The following is an 18,967-nucleotide window of genomic DNA, read 5'->3' on the forward strand; positions in this document are numbered from 1 at the left end:
AACTACTGAGCCTGCGCGTCTGGAGCCTGTGCTCCGCAACAAGAGAGGCCGCGATAGTGAGAGGCCCGCGCACCGCGATGAAGAGTGGCCCCCGCTCGCCGCAGCTAGAGAAAGCCCTCGCACAGAAACGAAGACCCAACACAGCCAAAAAAATGGATAAATAAATAAATAATAATTAAAGGTGCTAATAATTAAAAAAAATAAATAATGTCTGGGGAGGACCTCCCCCAGAAGGGTTTCCTTCCGGGAGGAGAGTCTAAGCGGGGTGACTGCTCATCCTGGCTTCAGCTGAGTGGATGCTTCACCCCCAGGATTGAGCTGCTCCCTGGACTTTTCCATCTGGGGATTCTGTGCAGAAAACCCCTGCTCTCCTCTGTCTGCCTAGGAGCCCAGAAGGCTGCGCAGACGGTCTGATCACCCCTCCAGGTGACACCGACAAAGAGGCTGCTCTCTTTTCCTCCTAGCTTACTCTGCTTCTATGAGAAATAGAGGAAGGTGTGAGGGAGAAATAATCAACACAGCTTTAAAGAAGCCACAGGCCTGTCTTTGTTCTTGGTTTGTCTTTAACTCCGGGTGAAACTGTCAGCTGTGGAGGAAGGTTAGGCAGAAAATTCTAGCCAGGGTTTTGAAATTGAAATCCAAGATTTTGTGGGACTTCCCTGGTGGGCCAGTGGTTAAGACTCCATGCTTCCACTGCAGGGGGCATGGGTTCAATCCCTGGTGGCAGAACTAAGATCCCACAGGCTGCACGGGGTGGACAAAAATTTAAAAAATAAATAAAATAAATAAATAAATCCAAGATTATGTGATGGCACCATTCAGCCTCCCAAGTAGGTGGCATAAAGTAGGGATGTGTTCCAAAACGTTCCAATGGTTGTTTGTTAGTAGGGATCATGAATTCATACTTCAAAACATCCATGTCTTAGAATATTGGCTTCTACTGTAGTTTGTGGTAAAATACCGTATTACAAAATGTTTTACACATGCACATACATATATACTACATACACACATATATATTTTAAACCCCAGTAATAACAGTGATTAAAATACCCGTCATAACTAATATGTATATAACTAAAAATATCACATAACTCATAAACACGGTTCTTCTTTTCTGGTAGATCCTCAAGAGAAGCCCATTTTTGTCAAATACTTTGTGTTTAACTCTTCAATAAAAACAAGCAGCCATTTGGCCCCAGGGCAAGAGAAGCAGGTAGAATCACTCCTGTTGGAAATGCCAGGGTAATTTATTATGAGTAGCATGATCAAACAAGAGGCTACTAGACAGAACAAGTAAACTATGCTCTTTCAGAGGCAAAGGAGAAATGCAAAGACTCTAAGCAGTGGCCCTTCCTGAGAGTTAATTTTGCCCCCAGGATTCTTAGCAATTAGGCCTTTTGGTCTTGTACGTATCAGAAATTAACAAAAGCCCATATTGTAGTTAGTAGGCAGCTGAGGGCGCACAAGACAGAATTCACAGCACTGAGTTTAACACACACTATTCCATCTGGGAGCGTGGAACCAAAATCCCAACACTGGGGACTTCCCGGGTGGTCCAGTGGTTAAGACTCTGCACTCCCAATGCAGAGGGCCCGGGTTCAATCCCTGGTCAGGGAACTAGAGCCTGCATGCCGTAACTAAAGATCCTGCGTGCCACAACGAAGACCCAGCGCAGCTAAATAAAAAAGCAAAAAACAAAACAAAAAAACAACCCCACGCCAATGAGGAGTAATGAGCAGGCAGAAGATGTTATGGAGGCCGGGCAGGAAAAGAAAATATATGGCTTACATTTCATGTAGCTCTGGCTGCAACTATCTTTTGCACAGAGGAAACTGTGAGAAAGAAGACAAAGAAAAGTGGGGAAAGTAAGGTAAAAGCGAGAAACAAAGCTTATTCCACAGGTTGGCGCCTCCTCCTGGCCACGTGGCTGACCGCTCATCAGCGTCTCAGCAGCTGCTCACCATCAGTACTCTCTCACTGGTCCCTGCTGTCTCCATGATGATTTGGTGTGACTCTGACAGCTTCTGCTAGTTACTGAACGCTTACTTTGAGCTGAGCACTGTTGTTACTAACTCTATTCTACAGACGAGGAAATAGAGCCTCCGAGATTGTTAACAATTTGGCCCAAATCACTGAGCTGCTAAGACTGTGAGATCAGGCATTGAACCTAGGCTGTTTCAGTCCCTAGCCTGTGCTCTTGTTCAGCAAAGTGAAAAATAAGATGGTATTTAATGGGGGAGAACACGAACATGTATTGAGTACTTAATATATACCTGGCGGCATTTAGTCCTCACCACAGTCCTGCAAGGGAGGTATCATTATTCCCATTTTATAGATGAAGAAACTGAGGCTCAGAGAGGTTAAGTAACTTATCCAAAGTTGCACTGTTAAGTAAAAAAGCCCAGGTCTCTCAGACCGCAAAGCCCATACTCTTTCTTAATCTTCCTTCCAAATGGAATTCTCAGGAATTTCACTGAACTAAATGAATAAAAATCTCTCCTTTAGATATTTTTACCTCTGCACATCCAAACCAAACAGATGTTATAAAACGAATACCTGGGGGTTTCGTCAGAATTTGAAAGGAATCTATTAAAGATTGCCTGCAAGGAAGCCACTGCATAAACTGTGTTTTGTAAATTCTTCTGTTTTAATTAATTTTCTAAAGCTCAAAGAGAAAGATGGGAAACAGAAACCAGTTTTTATTGGTTTACAATCAGAATTCATGAATATACTGGCTTCTTTTTTGGTATAAGGAGAGAGCAGAGAGTAAATGTGGTAGGAAACTATGGGGGCCCACAGATCCAGACTTTAGCCTGGAATGGACTTTAAAGATGTAATTCAAACTTATAAACGGGGAAATGAAAACTCAAATAGCTTGAGTGACTGCTAGTTAACAGTAGAGCTGAGGCTAGAAACCTGGGTGTCCTGATTCTTAAACCATTATTCTTTCCATGACATGAACCAGGAATCACTTTAGAGAATATTCCTTTTTCCTCCTCTTTTGACCCAGACAGGGATGAAAAAGTGAGAACGCTTAATAAAGCATTAAGGATGATGCACCATGATCAAGTGGGGTTTATCCCAGGAATGCAAGGATTCTTCACTATATGCAAATCAATCAATGTGATACACCATATTAACAAAATGAAGGATAAAAACCGTATGATAATCTCAGTAGATGCAGAAAAAGCTTTCCACAAAATTCAACACCCATTTATGATAAAAACTCTCCAGAAAGTAGGCATAGAGGGAACCTACCTCAACATGATAAAGGCCATATATGACAAACACACAGCCAACATTGTTCTCAATGGTGAAAAACTGAAACCATTTCCTCCAAGAACAGGAACAAGACAAGGTTGCCCACTCTCACCGCTATTATTCAACATAGTTTTGGAAGTTTTAACCACAGCAATCAGAGAAGAAAAAGAAATAAAAGGAATCCAAATTGGAAAAGAAGAAGTAAAACTGTCACTGTTTGCAGATGACATGATACTATACATAGAGAATCCTAAAGATGCTACCAGAAAACTACTAGAACCAGTCAATGAATTTGGTAAAGTAGCAGGATACAAAATTAATGCACAGAAATCTCTTGCATTTCTATACACTAATGATGAAAAATCTGAAAGAGGAATTAAGGAAACACTCCCATTTACCATTGCAACAAAAAGAATAAAATACCTAGGAATAAACCTACCTAAGGAGACAAAAGACCTGTATGCAGAAAACTATAAGACACCGATGAAAGAAATTAAAGATGACACAAACAGATGGAGAGATATATCATGTTCTTGGATTGGAAGAATCAACATTGTGAAAATGACTATACTACCCAAAGCAATCGACAGATTCAATGCAATCCCTATCAAACTACCAATGGCATTTTTCACAGAACTAGAAAAATTTCACAATTTGTATGGAAACACAAAAGACCCCGAAGAGCCAAAACAACCTTGAGAAAGAAAAATTGAGCTGGAGGAATCAGGCTCCCTGACTTCAGACTATACTACAAAACTACAGTAATCGAGACAGTATGGTACTGGCACAAAAATAGAAATATAGATCAATGGAACAGGATAGAAAGCCCAGAGATAAACCCATGCACATATGGTCACCTTATCTTTGATAAAGGAGGCAAGCATATACAGTGGAGAAAAGACAGCCTCTTCAATAAGTGATGCTGGGAAAACTGGACAGCTACATGTAAAAGAATGAAACTAGAACACTCCCTAACACCATGCACAAAAATAAACTCAAAATGGATTAAAGACCTAAAGGTAAGGCCAGACACTATAAAACTCTTAGAGGAAAACATAGGCAGAACACTCTATGACATAAATCACAGCAAGATCCTTTTTGACCCACCTCCTAGAGAAATGGAAATGAAAACAAAAATAAACAAGTGGGACCTAATGAAACTTAAAAGCTTTTGCACAGCATAGGAAACCATAAACCAGATGAAAAGACAACCTTCAGAATGGGAGAAAATATTTGCAAATGAAGCAATGGACAAAGGATTAATCTCCAAAATATACAAGCAGCTCATGCAGTTCAATATCAAAAAAACAAACAACCCAATCCAAAAATGGGCAGAAGACCTAAATAGACATTTCTCCAAAGAAGATATATAGACTGCCAACAAACACATGAAAGGATGCTCAACATCACTAATCATTATGTGATTAGAGAAATACAAATCAAAACTACAATGATGTATCACCTCACACCAGTCAGAATGACCATCATCAAAAAGTCTACAAACAATAAATGCTGGAGAGGATATGGAGAAAAGGGAACCCTCTTGCACTGTTGGTGGGAATGTAAACTGATACAGTCACTATGGAGAACAGTATGGAGGTTCCTTAAAAAACTAAAAATAGAACTATTATATGACCCAGCAATCCCACTACTGGGCATATACCCTGAGAAAACCATAATTCAAAAAGAGTCATGTACCACAATGTTCATTGCAGCACTATTTACAATAGCCAGGACATGGAAGCAACCTAAGTGTCCATCGACAGATGAATGGATAAAGAAGATGTGGCACATGTATACAATGGAATATTACTCAGCCATAAAAAGAAACGAAATTGAACTATTTGTAGTGAGGTGGATGGACCTAGAGTCTGTCATACAGAGTGAAGTAAGTCAGAAAGAGAAAAACAAATACCATATGCTAACACATATATATGGAATCTAAAAAAAAAAAAAGTGGTTCTGATGAACCTAGGGGCAGGATAGGAGTAAAGATGCAGACGTAGAGAACGGACTTGAGGACACAGGGAGGGGGAAGTGTAAGCTGGAATGAAGTAAGAGAGTAGCATTGACATATATACACTACCAAATGTAAAATAGATAGCTAGTGGGAAGCAGCCACATAGCACAGGGAGATCAGCTCGGTGCTTTGTGTCCACTTAGAGGGGTGGGATAGGGAGGGTGGGAGGAAGACGCAAGAGGGAGGGGATATGGGGATACATGTATACATATAGCTGATTCACTTTGTTATAAAGCAGAAACTAACGCAACATTGTAAAGCAATTATACTCCAATAAATATGTTAAAAAAAAAAGAGTAAATGGGCATAAGGGATCTTATTGGGGTTTTAAAATGAAATGCTTTAAAACTGATTTACGTTGATGGATACACAACTTGCTAATTTTCACTAAAAATTATTGAATTGCACACTTGAAATGGGTGAATTAAATGTTATGTAAAATATGCCTGAAAAAAATCCCAAAACTATCAAGACACTAAGAATCAAGTTATCCTGGAAAGAGGTCAAGAAGGTAACTGCAGAGGCTGGAGCTAGCAAAGCGCAGGAAAAGATAAGGTCTTATCTAAAGCAATTAACAGTAAGCCGGCAATTAGAGGCTTTTATTACTTGTATTTAGCTGAATGCTGTGAATAGCAAGCTGTTTGAAATTCTTGGCCAAATCAGAACCCAGAAAGTGAGGACTTCTAACTTCCAAGAAAAGGTTGAGTGTGAGACAAAAGGTAGTTGTTTGTATACTTAACTTGGTAGAAAAAAGAAAAAAACAAAAACAAAAACAGATGAGAAACAAGTTATCAGCTGGGGTCCCTGGGGTCCCAATTCCAGGCCCTGGGAAGACCAAAGCTCACCCGCTTGGTTTTTGTGAATTGTCCTGAAGGGCTTTCTAGGTTTCTAGACTTCTTTTTTTTCTTTCTAATATTAGAAAGTGAAGTCATCCTTTATTCCTCTTTTCTTCACATGCCACATCCAGTCTACCACAATGCAGAATATGATCACTCCTCACCAATACCACTGCTAACATGCTGGTCTGAGCTACCAGTATCTCTCCTAACTTCTTCCCCTGTTTCCATTCTTGCCCGCCCCCCTTTTCTTATGGCCGTGCCACACGGCATGCGGAATCCTAGTTCCCCGACCAGGGATATCGAACCCGTGCCCCCCGCAGTGGAAGTGTGGAGTCCTAACCACTAGACCACCAGGAAAGTCCCCGGTTTCTAGACTTTTGAGACCTTGCTTCCATGTGTAAATTGAGTAGAATTTACTAGAGAGATGGAAGGCGGGGTTTACATCCCAGTAATAGGGAATAAATTTGATGGGAATGGATGGGTTACTATCCAACACTAACCTGGCCCCTCTCCCCTTCCCTGTCTCAGCTTCTCTCCATCGGGCTGGCTTCTCCTTCCTGGTCTTATCTCTCTCCTCCCCTCTCTCTGCTCCCCCTCCGCTCCCCTTGCAGAAGCAGAAGCAACAAGGTCTTCCTCTAACCTCCAGCCTCGGCAGGCTTTCCTCCTCTGGAGCCCACGTGCCTGCAGTATCCAAGCCCTCGAGGTGTCATCCCTCCCTACAAGCCCCTCAGCGGCTTTCCCCCAAGGAGACAGCTCCCTCCTTCCCCTTCCCGAAGAGGAATCGTGGGGTCAGCTGTTAAGATTTAAAAAAAATTTTTTTTTCACGTCTTTACACAAGATGGGAAAATCTCTGAAGTTTAAGACGGTACCCGGCTGTCCTGTGGTGTTTATATTTTTTCATTGCTTTGTTCTGTATGGAATTTTGTTATAATAACTAATGGTAATGGGCATTTCCTGATATTTATATAATTTTAATAAACCACCTTCAAAATTACAAAGCATTAGTGATCGGATCTAGGCTTTATTCCCATCTTCTATCAGTGATTCACACTAAAAGGTGGTTCAATGAAGCAGCTATGACGAGGCAGTGTTAGAATTAAAAGGGAGATCAGGTACCCTTGTGAGGGGCAGGCTTTGAGAACTCAAGCCTAATGATAATAGAAAACATCACCAACTCACAGCAATATACGTGGATTTGAAACTGTTTCCTTGAGAATGTTTCTGATATGGGGGAGAACTCTCCTATTTGAAGGCTCTAAGAAATGACAGGCAAAAAGTGAAAATGTCTCAGTGGCCTGACAGCCACGCCCTGGAGAGACGGCCTAAGGAATGCTCTTTGTACTTTACATCCGTGCTTTTTTTTTCTTCCAACCCTTCCATTAAAAAAAAAAAAAAAACATTTATTTATTTATTTGTGGCTGCGTTGGGTCTTCGTTGCTGCACACGGGCTTTCTCTAGTTGTGGCTAGTGGGGAGCTTCTCTTGTTGCAGAGCACCGGCTCTAGGCACACGGGCTTCAGTAGTTGTGGCTCGCGGGCTCAGTAGTTGTGGCGCACGGGCTTAGTTGCTCCGCGGCATGTGGGATCTTCCTGGACCAGGGCTCAAACCTGTGTCCCCTGCATTGGCAGGCGGATTTTTAACCACTGCACCACCAGGGAAGTCCCCAACCCTTCCATTTCACAAAGCTTTAACTTCTCCAAGTATCACATACCCCTTTGACACTTAGAGGGGCAAGAAATACTTCAGTGTTCAGGCCTCAGGTCCTTACTGGGCTTTGGTGATCTGTCCTTCTCATCCTGGCTTTATAACGTGTTCCCCTAAGTTTGCCTAGTCACCTGTTTCTCGAGTTCCTCCTGAATCTTCCTAGATAAACCTGTCTAAATGATGCAAGGATTTTCTATCTAATGAATACGGGATTTTCTCCACTGCAATCACACCCAGGCTGTGTCTACCACACTCTCTCTATGGCTGCACTTGTCGGAGTTTTATTTACTCCCTACTTTTCTTATGTCCCCTAACTGAATTTCCTCAATACCCATTTCCTCTCCTCTCAGGCCCCACTGCCACTATTTCTTCATTTTCACAATCACCTTGCCTCATCTAGGAGGTTGCTCTTTTCCTCTGAGGGATGTGGTGGGCAGTGGGGCAAACTGGCACCTCGAGGGGAGGGGGCCTTAGCCAGCTGCAGCCTGTGGTCCAAACAGCAGGCTTATCATGGACACCATTACAGAGTCAAAAATCCTAGCTCACTTTTGGAGGGTTTAATTATGCCTTGTGCTACTCAGAACTCCTAAGCAGAAACAGGGATTCTCTTTTTTTTTTTTAACCTTTTTTTTCTTTTTTTTTTTTTGGCCTCGCCATGAGGCACGTGGGATCTTAGTTCCCCGACCAGGGATCCAACCCGCACCCCCTGCAGAGGAAGTGCGGAGTCTTAACTACTGGACCAGCAGGGAAGTCCCCAGAAATAGTGATTCTAATTAGCATATTTACAGAAACAATACAAGTAGATCGATACAATTGTACACTTCATTTATTAATAGCTTAATGGTTCTCCATCATTGTTTAATTTGCCCTGGTTTCCCTTTCAGCTTTAATTAGCACAACTGTTGAAGTTGTTAATTTATAATGACTATTTTCACTTAAGCAAGCCCTGCTAGTGTGTGCCAGATGGTGAACATCAAAAACCCAGAGGGAAGGTTTCTGTTTAGCCTTTGATTTTTGTTTTGTTTTTATTAAGCCAGAGAAAGCTTCGATTGTGCTGATAATTTGTAAGCATACATCACCAACTTTTATCTTCCTTCAAATTCCCTGTTCTCCCCCAGAGATCTCTTCTACTTCTGGCCTAGGAGGGGCCAGGGAACTAGGCAGAAGCATGCCTGAATGGCTTGGGTGATAAGCCTCATAAAGTTATTTTTCTCAATTAATGGTTTTCACTGACAATTTTACTGCTCTATTTTAAGCTTCCCCATTCCCTTGGGCATCTGTACATATGTCTGTGATAAGCCTCATCCAATCCAACAAAACTGGCTCCTCAGAATACAGACTACCCTATCTTAAAAAGCTCGTCTCTCTTTTCGGAACATAACACTTGAAAATGCATTTAAACAGAAAGCAATTGAGCTTTAAAGGAGAACTATAAAAGTGATTTATTCATGAGTACACACTTACTCCTCTCCCAATTGACACCCATTTTATATTAATTTTCCTTGAGTGTGTATCCGCAGCCTTTTTCTAAATCTTTACTACTAATAGAAACTGTTTATTCCACCCTTATTCCCTTCAACTTTGCTCCAAAGATTCTCATATGTGCTGAAAGGGATCTATTGGGGGTACAAAACCACAATTTGGGAAAGTCTGCTATGAAATAATAATGCTCCCTAGTCACAATCACTGACTTTTATTAGGTAGTCAATTAGCTATTTTTTAATTAGGGAAAGAAAAGTTCTTAATTCATTTTTTCTGAAGTTATTTGAAATGCACTTTTATAATCATCTTCCATTGGTGGCAGGAAAGTTATGGAAATCATGCCTTTTTCTTAGATTAGTGGAAACTTTACTCTACAGATAAGTAATTTCTATAGAGAAATTTCTATAGGCTCTCCTCCCCCCCCCACCCCAAAGGCCTCACAGAAGAAGAAAGAACCAATGATAATAATGCTCCCTTTATACTGTACAGTTTTCAAAGCAGATTCATACACATCAGTTCATCCAGGCTTTTTTCTCTTTTTTTTTTTTTTAAACAGGTGGGAAAACAGAGGCTCAGAGAGATAAAATAAAGGGCATCTTCAAGGTCACACAGCTAGTCAGTCAGTGTCAGAGACTAGGATTTAAACCACCACTTGATGATTCTGATTAAAAAAAAAACAAATTCAGGGACTTCCCCAGTGGTCCAGGGGTTAAGAATCCGCCTTCCAATGCCCAGGATGCGGGTTCGATCCCTGGTTGGAGAGCTAAGATCCCACATGCCCCAGGGCAACTAAGCCTTCGCAGCAACTTCTGAGCCCACACGCTGCAACGAAAGATCCTGCAGGCCACAACAAAGACCCCGCATGCTGCAACTTACACCCGACACAGCCAAATAAATAAATAAAAATAAATAAATAAAAAATTTTAAAAATAAAAAAATTAAAACAAAAAAACCAAATTCAATCTTGCGAATAGGATTAGAGATCCAGCAATTATCATTAACATTATGTTGGGGAATCTTTTGTAAGAAATACTTACCAGTGACTGTGCTTTTCTGAGTTTAGATCTGTCCTGTGATTTATTTTTCTTATCACGTGACTGTCGGTTGAAATCTGGGGTCATTTCGTGTCTTTTCCTTCTTCTGTAAATTGGAAAGCATTGGAAAAATTATAAATATCATTTTAAAGCTTTGGTGGTTGGCATAGCTGTTTGTCCATTTCATTTTGTTGTACCTCTGGTTTAAAAGATTGTCTTCACTCAACTGGAAACAAGCCAAATATCTATCAATAGAGAATGGGTACAATAAACTCTGATACATCCACACAATGGAGGACTGTGAATTGTAAAAAGGAAGGCAGAATATTTCTTTATATAACTGTGGAGTGATCTCCAGGATATACTGTTACATGAAAAAAGAAAGGGGGATAAAGTGGTATGTACTGTGTGACACCATTTCTTTCAGAAAGGGATGTGTGTGTGTGTATTTGTTTATATATTTTTAAATGGAAGGACTGCACCACGACATTTTGAAAAATAGTTACCTATCAGCAGGATTCCTTTGTGGTCCAGTTAGGAACAGGGAACAGTATGGAGGGGTCGGAACAGAAGCTAGACTTCTCCAAATACACTTTGTTTTGTGTATCTGACTTTGGAACCATGTCAAAATTATAAAATAAAATGAAGGAAGAAAATTCCTAAAAATCTAAAAACAAAATGAAACAAATGATCTTATCTCTCCAGTTGGTGGCATTACCCCACACAAAGGAATTACTTCGTGGGACTTTAACATAGTAATTTGTCTGAATAGTCTTAGTAGAATATATCCTAAGGACAAAAACACAGGCAAAGAAATCTTAAACTGTTTTTAGTAATCCTGTTGTTTGTATTAATACTAATATTTGTTTTCTAAAACTATTGTATGTAATAGGACAAAGTAGGGATCCACAAACTACAGCCCAGAGGCCAATGCAGACCCACGCCTGTTTTTGTAAATAAAGTTTTACTGAAACACAGTCATGCCTACTTCTTACATATGATCAATGGCGATTTTCAGGCTGCAGTGTTGGAGTTGAGCAGTTATGACAGAGATATGTCCTGCAAAGCCTAATGTATTTGCTGTTCAGCCCTTTCCGGAAAAAGTTTGCCTAAAATAATGGACCAAGGCAATGATCATCAATGGCCACTAACATCACAAAAAGAGAGACAAACAGAAACCATGTGCCTCATGATGGAAGTACCTGAGCATTATACACTCAGGCCTCCAGATCTGACGACTGGTACTTGTACAGGAGACAGAGGAACATGCTGGGAGTACAGTCCCCAAAAACCAGAAGGTGAGAAGGTCTGTAGGATAAATGACCTGATTTCTATAACAAACAAATTGCAAGGGGAAAAAAAAGAGGGCAGAGAAGAAACCTATGGATCAAAAAACCCCAAAAAACTTAAGTGACACATGGACCAAATGTAATATGTAGACCTTATTTGGGACCTGATTAAACAAATCAACTGTTTAAAAATATCAAACCCTTATGAGACATTCAAGGAAACCTGAAAACTGACTTGATACTTGATTGATTATATTAAGGAATCATTCACTGACTTAGAAGTGATAATGGTATCATCTTATGATTTTTAGACAGAGTCTATCTTTTAAGGAGAGGCCTTGAAATATGTATGAATGAAATAATATGACATTTGGATTTGTCTCCAAAGTAAACAGGGGGAACAGCAGAGTGGGTGAGGTATGAATGAAACCAGACAGGTCATGTGTTGAAAACTGTTAATGCTGGATGGTGGTTATAAGAGGTTCTATTCTCTTTACTTTTGCATATATTTGAATTTTCATTATAAAAAGTTTTATTGGGACTTCCCTGGCAGTCCTGTGGTTAAGACTCCATACCTCCATTGCAGGGGGCCCGGGTTCAATCCCTGGCTGGAGAACTAAGATCCCTCAAGCTGCGTGGCCAAAAAACAAAACAAAACAAAAGAAGACCAGCTTTGCCCAAATATTTCCTGATACTTAATCTTCAAGAATTTCCACCAGCTTTTAATTAAGAAATTTCAAACATACAGAATAGTTGAAAGAACAGTAAAGTGATTACCCATATACTCTCCAACTAGATTCAACAACTGATAACATTTTGTTATTTTTGCTTCATCTCTGTGTATGTGTATATATATTTTCCCCTCCCCTGGGTCATAAAAATGTAAACTGCAGACACTTCATCCCCAAATACTTCACTCATCTCCTAAGATAAAGACATTTGCCTACCTAACCACACTAGTGCCATCATACCTTAGAAAATGAGCAGTAATTCTTTAACGTCATTTTAATATATGGTCCATATCAACTTTCTGCAATTATCCCAAGAATGCCCATTATAGTTTTTCTTTTTTGAACCAGATCCTGCCTCGATTCCAACTGCATTGGTTTGTTATGTCTCTTATGTCTAGAACATTTCCCCCACCTCTTTTTTCCCCCTCTGGCACTGACTCTTGGAAGAGTTCAAGCATCCGGTCTATTTTGGTGAATGTAGCACATGCACTTGAAAAAAAATATTTGTGGAATTGTATGTTTATCTTTTAAAATCTTTCAGTTTTTGCCTTCTGTACTTTTAGGCTTTGTAATTACGTACATATGCATTTGCAACAGTTATGCCTTTCTGTTTAGTTTACAGATCCCTGTATCATTATGAAATGTCCCTCTTTTTGTTTGGGAATACTCTTTGTCTTGATGTCTATTTTAACTGATATTAATGATCATTCTAGCCTTCTTATTCTTCCTCTTTGTATGGTACTTCTTTTTCTTTCACTTTATTTTTAAGCCTAACTGTGCCTTAGTATTTAAGGTGTAGCTCTTGTAAAAAAGCATATAGTTGGTTCTTGCCTTTTTTACCCATTCTGATAATCTCTGCCTTTTAATTGGAGTGTTAAGTACATTTAATGTAATTATTGCCTTTCACAAATAGTACTTGAGTCTCACAGAAAACTCAGGAGACTATCGGTTTTTCTCAGGTTAATGTACCATTCATATGCCTAGGTATCTAAATTTGCCTCTCTCTAATTTACCAACCTAGTCCAGACTAAGGGCCACATACAAACTTAGACACTATCTCCAGGAATACACTGACCAATACACAATTAATACATTCACAGTGATTCCAAATTCAAGAGTTCAAAAAGATATACAGTGAAACTTTCCTATCCATCCTTGTCTCCAACTTACCGTTCTCCTTGAAGGCAAATGGTAGTATCAGTTTTTTGTGTATATTCCAGAGATATTGTATGTATATAAAAATATGAATGTGTATATGTGTATCTTCCTCCTCCACCCATTTAAATGCAAACAGTAGTATTTCTTTCAAACTCTGTTGTGTACCTTGTCTCCCCGCCACCCCCCTCAAACTTTCTAAATTATCAGCAAACTATTTAGACTTTTTCTGATACAACTAGATGAATGTGAAGTTCATGAATCAAAAGGCTACACTTCCTTTGAAATCAACCATTTAATGAGTATTGCAATGATAGTCAGTGGTAACAAAGATGAGTAAGGCATAGTCTGTGCTCTCAAAGAGCTCAGTTCTTGCTTAATTAGGGATACCACTCTCATCTCATCTCCAAAGGACCCCAATGTAATTTGAATGTCCCCAAGTCATCAAGCCTTCTGGGATTACCCTTTCCTTTTTTAGCCAAATAATATCCTTTTAGAAGCCATCCTACTAAAAAAAAATGCTTACTTACTATGTGTCAGGCACTATTATAAGCATGCTACATATATTAATCCTCACAGTGATCCTATGACTTAGGTATTACTATTATTGCCATTTTACAGAGGTGGAAATGGGCACAGAGAGGTTAAGGGACTCCCCAGGGTCACAAAGCTATAAGTGTGGGAGTCTGGATTTGAACCCAAGCAGTATGGCCCCTGAGCCTGTACACTGTCACTATCTTATGCTGCCTTGATGTTAATCTGTTGAAATAGAACCTAAAACTATGAAAAATGTATTAAAACATTTTCAAATATTTCAAATTTTGTTTCCTTAATTTCTTGTTTATCCTGTGTGCATGTGTGTGTGTGTATGTGTGTGTGAACAAATGAACAGATACATATGTACATACAGATGTATATTTTCTTACTCTCTTTTCTTTCTACATTATGGGTAGGATACTAGAGACACTCTTTTGCAATTTGCTTTTCTCACTTAACTATGTACCCTGGAAATCACTCCTTACCAGTTCAGAGATCTTCCTCATTCATTTTTACAGTTGCCTAATACTCCATTGTGTGAATTCACCATACACAGTTTATTCAACAAACACTCTCCTATTTATGGGCACTTAAGTTATTTCCAATATTTCAAAATCATAAACAATACTGCAATAAATATCCTTGTGCTGATGTACTTTTGGTACTCAAGGTTGATTCCTAGAAGTGGGATTGCTGGGTCAAAATAAATACAGATATCTTTTGCTGGATGTTGTACAATTTTTCTCCACAAGGTTTGCGCCGATGTGTATTCCCACCAGCAGTGTATGAGGGTGCCTGCTTGCCCACAGCCTCACCAACAGAATATATTGTCAAACTTTGAAGTTTTTGCCGATCAGAGAGTTGAAAAACGGCATATTTTGTAACGTTGTGCAAAAAGCAACACTGGGAGGATAAACCAGAAACGCATGAGATTTGTAAGTGGGAACGGGGTGGAAAAGATGAGTGTACGGTAGAGTGGAGGAGATGGAGGAGGTGATTCTCTGAGTCCACCTGCTGTACGCTTCTTGTATAGTTTTACATAGTTTTAACTCTAGAATCACGTAACATACTCACATGGGGAAGGGGATATTTAAAGAAAAGAACCCACATGACTTTTGAACACAGTAGTATGAGTATATACCCAGGCTAAAGGCAAAAAGAACCAGAAACAAATATTGAATTCTAGTTAGTAGATTTGTTTCGATAATGATATGAGTTAGCAATTCTGAAATTACTTTCAGAATTTGTTAAGTAAATATATACTCTGTGTATTTACTATATATAATACATTTTATATAAAATTATATATGTACATATAATATATAATCAAAATTATACATGTATATATATATGGAGATATGTATATGGAGATGTACATATTTGTATATCCCTCCCTCTGTCACAGAAGGGAGATACAAATGTGGAAAAGGAAAAGGAAAAGACTAGAATGAACCTTACGGTACTGGATTGGAATTTGAGGTATTAAAATATTAAAAGAAGCTGTAAGGAAAGCATTACAGCTACAAAATGCAAACAAATCCTAAAGAACTGGGCAAATTTACCAATAATAGTTCATTTACTTTTCAATTACTTTTTGCTTCTACGTAGTGAAAAGCATTTATATTTCACAGTAAGTTCTGTTTTCATCTTTTCATAGACTGAAGTGCCAGTCGATTGTTTCTAAAAGCAAAGAGGTGTGGGATGGGGAGGGTGGGAGGGAGGGAGATGCAAGAGGGAAGAGATATGGGAACATATGTATATGTGTAACTGATTCACTTTGTTATAAAGCAGAAACTAACACACCACTGTAAAGCAATTATACTCCAATAAAGATGTTAAAAATAAATAAATAAATAAAATGGCTGTATAATAAAACATAAATAAATAAATAAATAAAAGCAAAGAAGTGGAGAAGGGCATGACTCTCACCCTTGCCAGCTTTGCTCAATGGGGCCACAGTTGTCCAGGTAATTGAAGCGAATGATATCAGTTGGATGTTTGTCAGAAGATCGCCAGGGTGGGAGTTCTTTCTCCCCTGGGTGGTTCTTCTTTCTTAAAGAGGAAGAGGACCGGAAAGCTGATGAAGGGGACGGCTTTTTCTCTGGAGAACTGCTTGTAACTGGTTGAACATCAGCGATCACAAACCCATCTTTTGGAGGTGTCTAGAAGAAGAAAATTAATTATTTCTGTTCTCAAAATACTATAATAATAACAGAAGTAAAACAAGGAACATCATCATCACCATGACGGCAATGATAATGGTGACAATGATTATAGCAGCCACCAACCCAGGACTACTTGCTATGTGCCAGGCACTGTCTCAGAAGTGTTCATGCGTTACTTTATTTAACCTTCACAATAACTCTAAAAGGTAATGGTAACTACTCCCATTTTACAGAAGAGGAAACTGAAATAGGATAAACTAATTAATTTGCTCACTACTACTACATAAGTATCGACACAGGGTCAGAATTTGAATCCAGGACTATCCTGCTTCAAGTCCACACACTGAACCTCTCTATCCTGAACTGCCCCCTCTCCTACAATATCATTGTACAGTTTTCCACAACTGCAGTTAATTTATTCATAAAAATATACACATTCCAAAAAAAAAAGTACACCAGCCCCAAGTATACCTAAAACACAGAGACAATTTCGATTATGTAGGGGCAGACTTCATAGATTTTATCAGTTATCAAAACTTCAGCCATTCACAAAGAATACTTCTGCTTTAATTGCCCAAAATGAAAGTCTATTTTTTGTGTATAAAATTCATAAGGTTTTTATGTGGTTGTAGCCTAAGGGAAGTGGTAGTGGTATGCTGAGAAGCCATTAAAGGTTCAATTTTTGTTCTTTAAGAGATTAGGGAAGCTTTGCTCAGTAAATTGGTTTGCTCGACTTGTTTGTGAAAATTAAAAAATTCCCCAGTCCCTCCAAGCAGAATCAGTTAATTTCTTATCCTTGTTTCAACTGTTCTTTGTATATATTTCTATTACCAGATAGCACTTAGTATTCAATGTTGTAATTATTTGCTTGTCTGTGTCCTGGGCCACTAGACTAGGCTTCCAGAAAGCGGGGTTAAGACCACTGTACTCTTAGCACCTAGCACATAACAGTATTTAATAAATATTTACTCATTTAGTGAGTGATTGTAATTAATAGAGTAAGAAGACATTTTACATTTATATAACTGATAGCTCATTACTGGTTTAGTATTCAATATTTTGTGCAGATCTCATTTTAAATGGACATTCAGGGAATTCCCTGGTGGTCCAGTGGTTAGGACTCTGCGCTTTCACTGCCTAGGGCTCGGGTTCGATTCCTGGTCAGGCAACTAAAATCCCAAGCCACACAGCGCAGACAAAAAAATAAAATAAAATAAAGTAAATAAAATGGACATTCGTTTCATTTCTCTGAGTATATTGAATGAAATCTGTCTGTTTTTGCTGGAAGAGGTCTTGTTTAACACCACTGGGAATAAATAATACATGATAATAAAAAGCAATTTCAGGGGAGAAAATTTAGGCGTGCATGCTAGTAACTATATATAAATAAGCACCATTAATTCTGAAAAGTACACAATATTTGACCCATTAACAGAATAGGTAATAAAGAAAACTGATGACTTTTCTGTTAAGTAAACAAAAATCTTGTTCCCTTTACCCAAAGTCTTTTTGAGAATTTTAAAAATCGCGAATGTTGAAAAAATTTTGAATGCTTTTGTTTGCATATATTGAAATGACCATACATCTTTTCTCTTTTATTCTGTGAATTACATGGATTGATTTTTGAATATTATGCCAACTTTATTCTCCTTGGATACATCCCACTTGGTCATCATTTATTATTTTTTTTTAATATATTACTGGATTTAATTTGCCAATATTTTTAAAGGATTTTTATGTCTGTGTTCATGAGGGGTATTGGTCTGTGGTTTTGTTTTGTTTTCTTGTAAAGTCTTTATCTAGTTTTGGTATAAAGGTTATGAGTTAGGCAGTGCTCCCTCTTCCTCTATTTTCTGAAAGAGTTTATGTAGAACTGGTATTAAAATTGGTATATTAAAAAGTACTACCTACAGAAATTTAATACTAAGCAAAGATGTGGCAATTTTCTTGCATCAGAACTATTCATTATTTTAAAATATAGTTATGCATAAATATTTTGTGGAGAAAGAGTTATTGCTGAAGACGAAGCATTAAAGTCAGTATTATATATAATACTCAAAACCTTTTTTCATTCTACAAGTTGGTTAATCACTTTTCTCTCCTCTGCCTCAGACCAGCCTATGCTTCAGCCATTGAATGCCATTTCCTGCCTACAATTGAGAACGAGAGTCAAGAAAAGCCTCATGGGGACTTCCCTGGTGGCGCAGTGGTTAAGAATCCGCCTGGCACTGCAGGGCATACGGGTTTGAGCCCTGGTCCAGGAAGATCCCACATGCCGCGGAGCAACTAAGCCTGTGCGCCACAACTACTGAGCCTGCGCTCTGGAGTCCGTGAGCCACAACTACTGAGCCTGCGTGCCTAGAGCCCGTGCTCCGCAACAAGAGAAGCCACCGCAATGAGAAGTCCGCGCACGGCAACGAAGAGCAGCCCCCGCTCGCGGCAACTAGAAAAAGCCCGCGCGCAGCAACGAAGACCCAACGCAGCCAAAACTAAAAATAAATAATTGAAAAAAAAAAAGTCTTTTGATAAAAAAAGTCATAGCTATTGTAATTTTTAAAATAACTTGTCTACCAGTTCAGTTTAAAAATTTCTTTTTTAAAGAAATCCTCAGGGAGAACACCAATTATTGAACTCAGAAAGACTAGTTTTATCATTGCAATTATAACAATATTAATTATGCATAGTTTATTACTATGTTAAATGTAGATGGATTCTTCTTCGAGCAAACAATAAAACGAAACCTAAATG

The 18,967-nt window shown here is 38.9% G+C and overlaps 1 protein-coding gene across 7 annotated transcripts in view; it reads right to left on the minus strand.

Annotated features, from left to right (window-relative positions):
* FBXO16 (F-box protein 16) overlaps positions 1-18,967 on the minus strand; it is a 59,601-nt gene that overhangs the window by 9,276 nt on the left and 31,358 nt on the right. For 5 of the 7 annotated variants that reach the window (XM_082469011.1, XM_082469009.1, XM_082469015.1 and 2 more), the window contains 2 exons: positions 15,984-16,216; positions 10,346-10,448 (listed from right to left, as the gene is read on the minus strand). In XM_082469011.1, coding sequence (XP_082325137.1) covers positions 10,346-10,448; positions 15,984-16,216 — 336 coding nt within the window. Of the gene's footprint in view, positions 1-801; positions 1,229-1,791; positions 1,836-10,345; positions 10,449-15,983; positions 16,217-18,967 lie in introns of those variants that run through there. The other 2 variants (XM_082469012.1, XM_082469013.1) reach the window with 2 other exon arrangements.

The sequence above is a fragment of the Balaenoptera physalus genome (genome assembly GCF_965194825.1).
Source record: "Balaenoptera physalus genome assembly, chromosome: 7".
NCBI classification, from domain to species: Eukaryota; Metazoa; Chordata; class Mammalia; order Artiodactyla; family Balaenopteridae; genus Balaenoptera; species Balaenoptera physalus.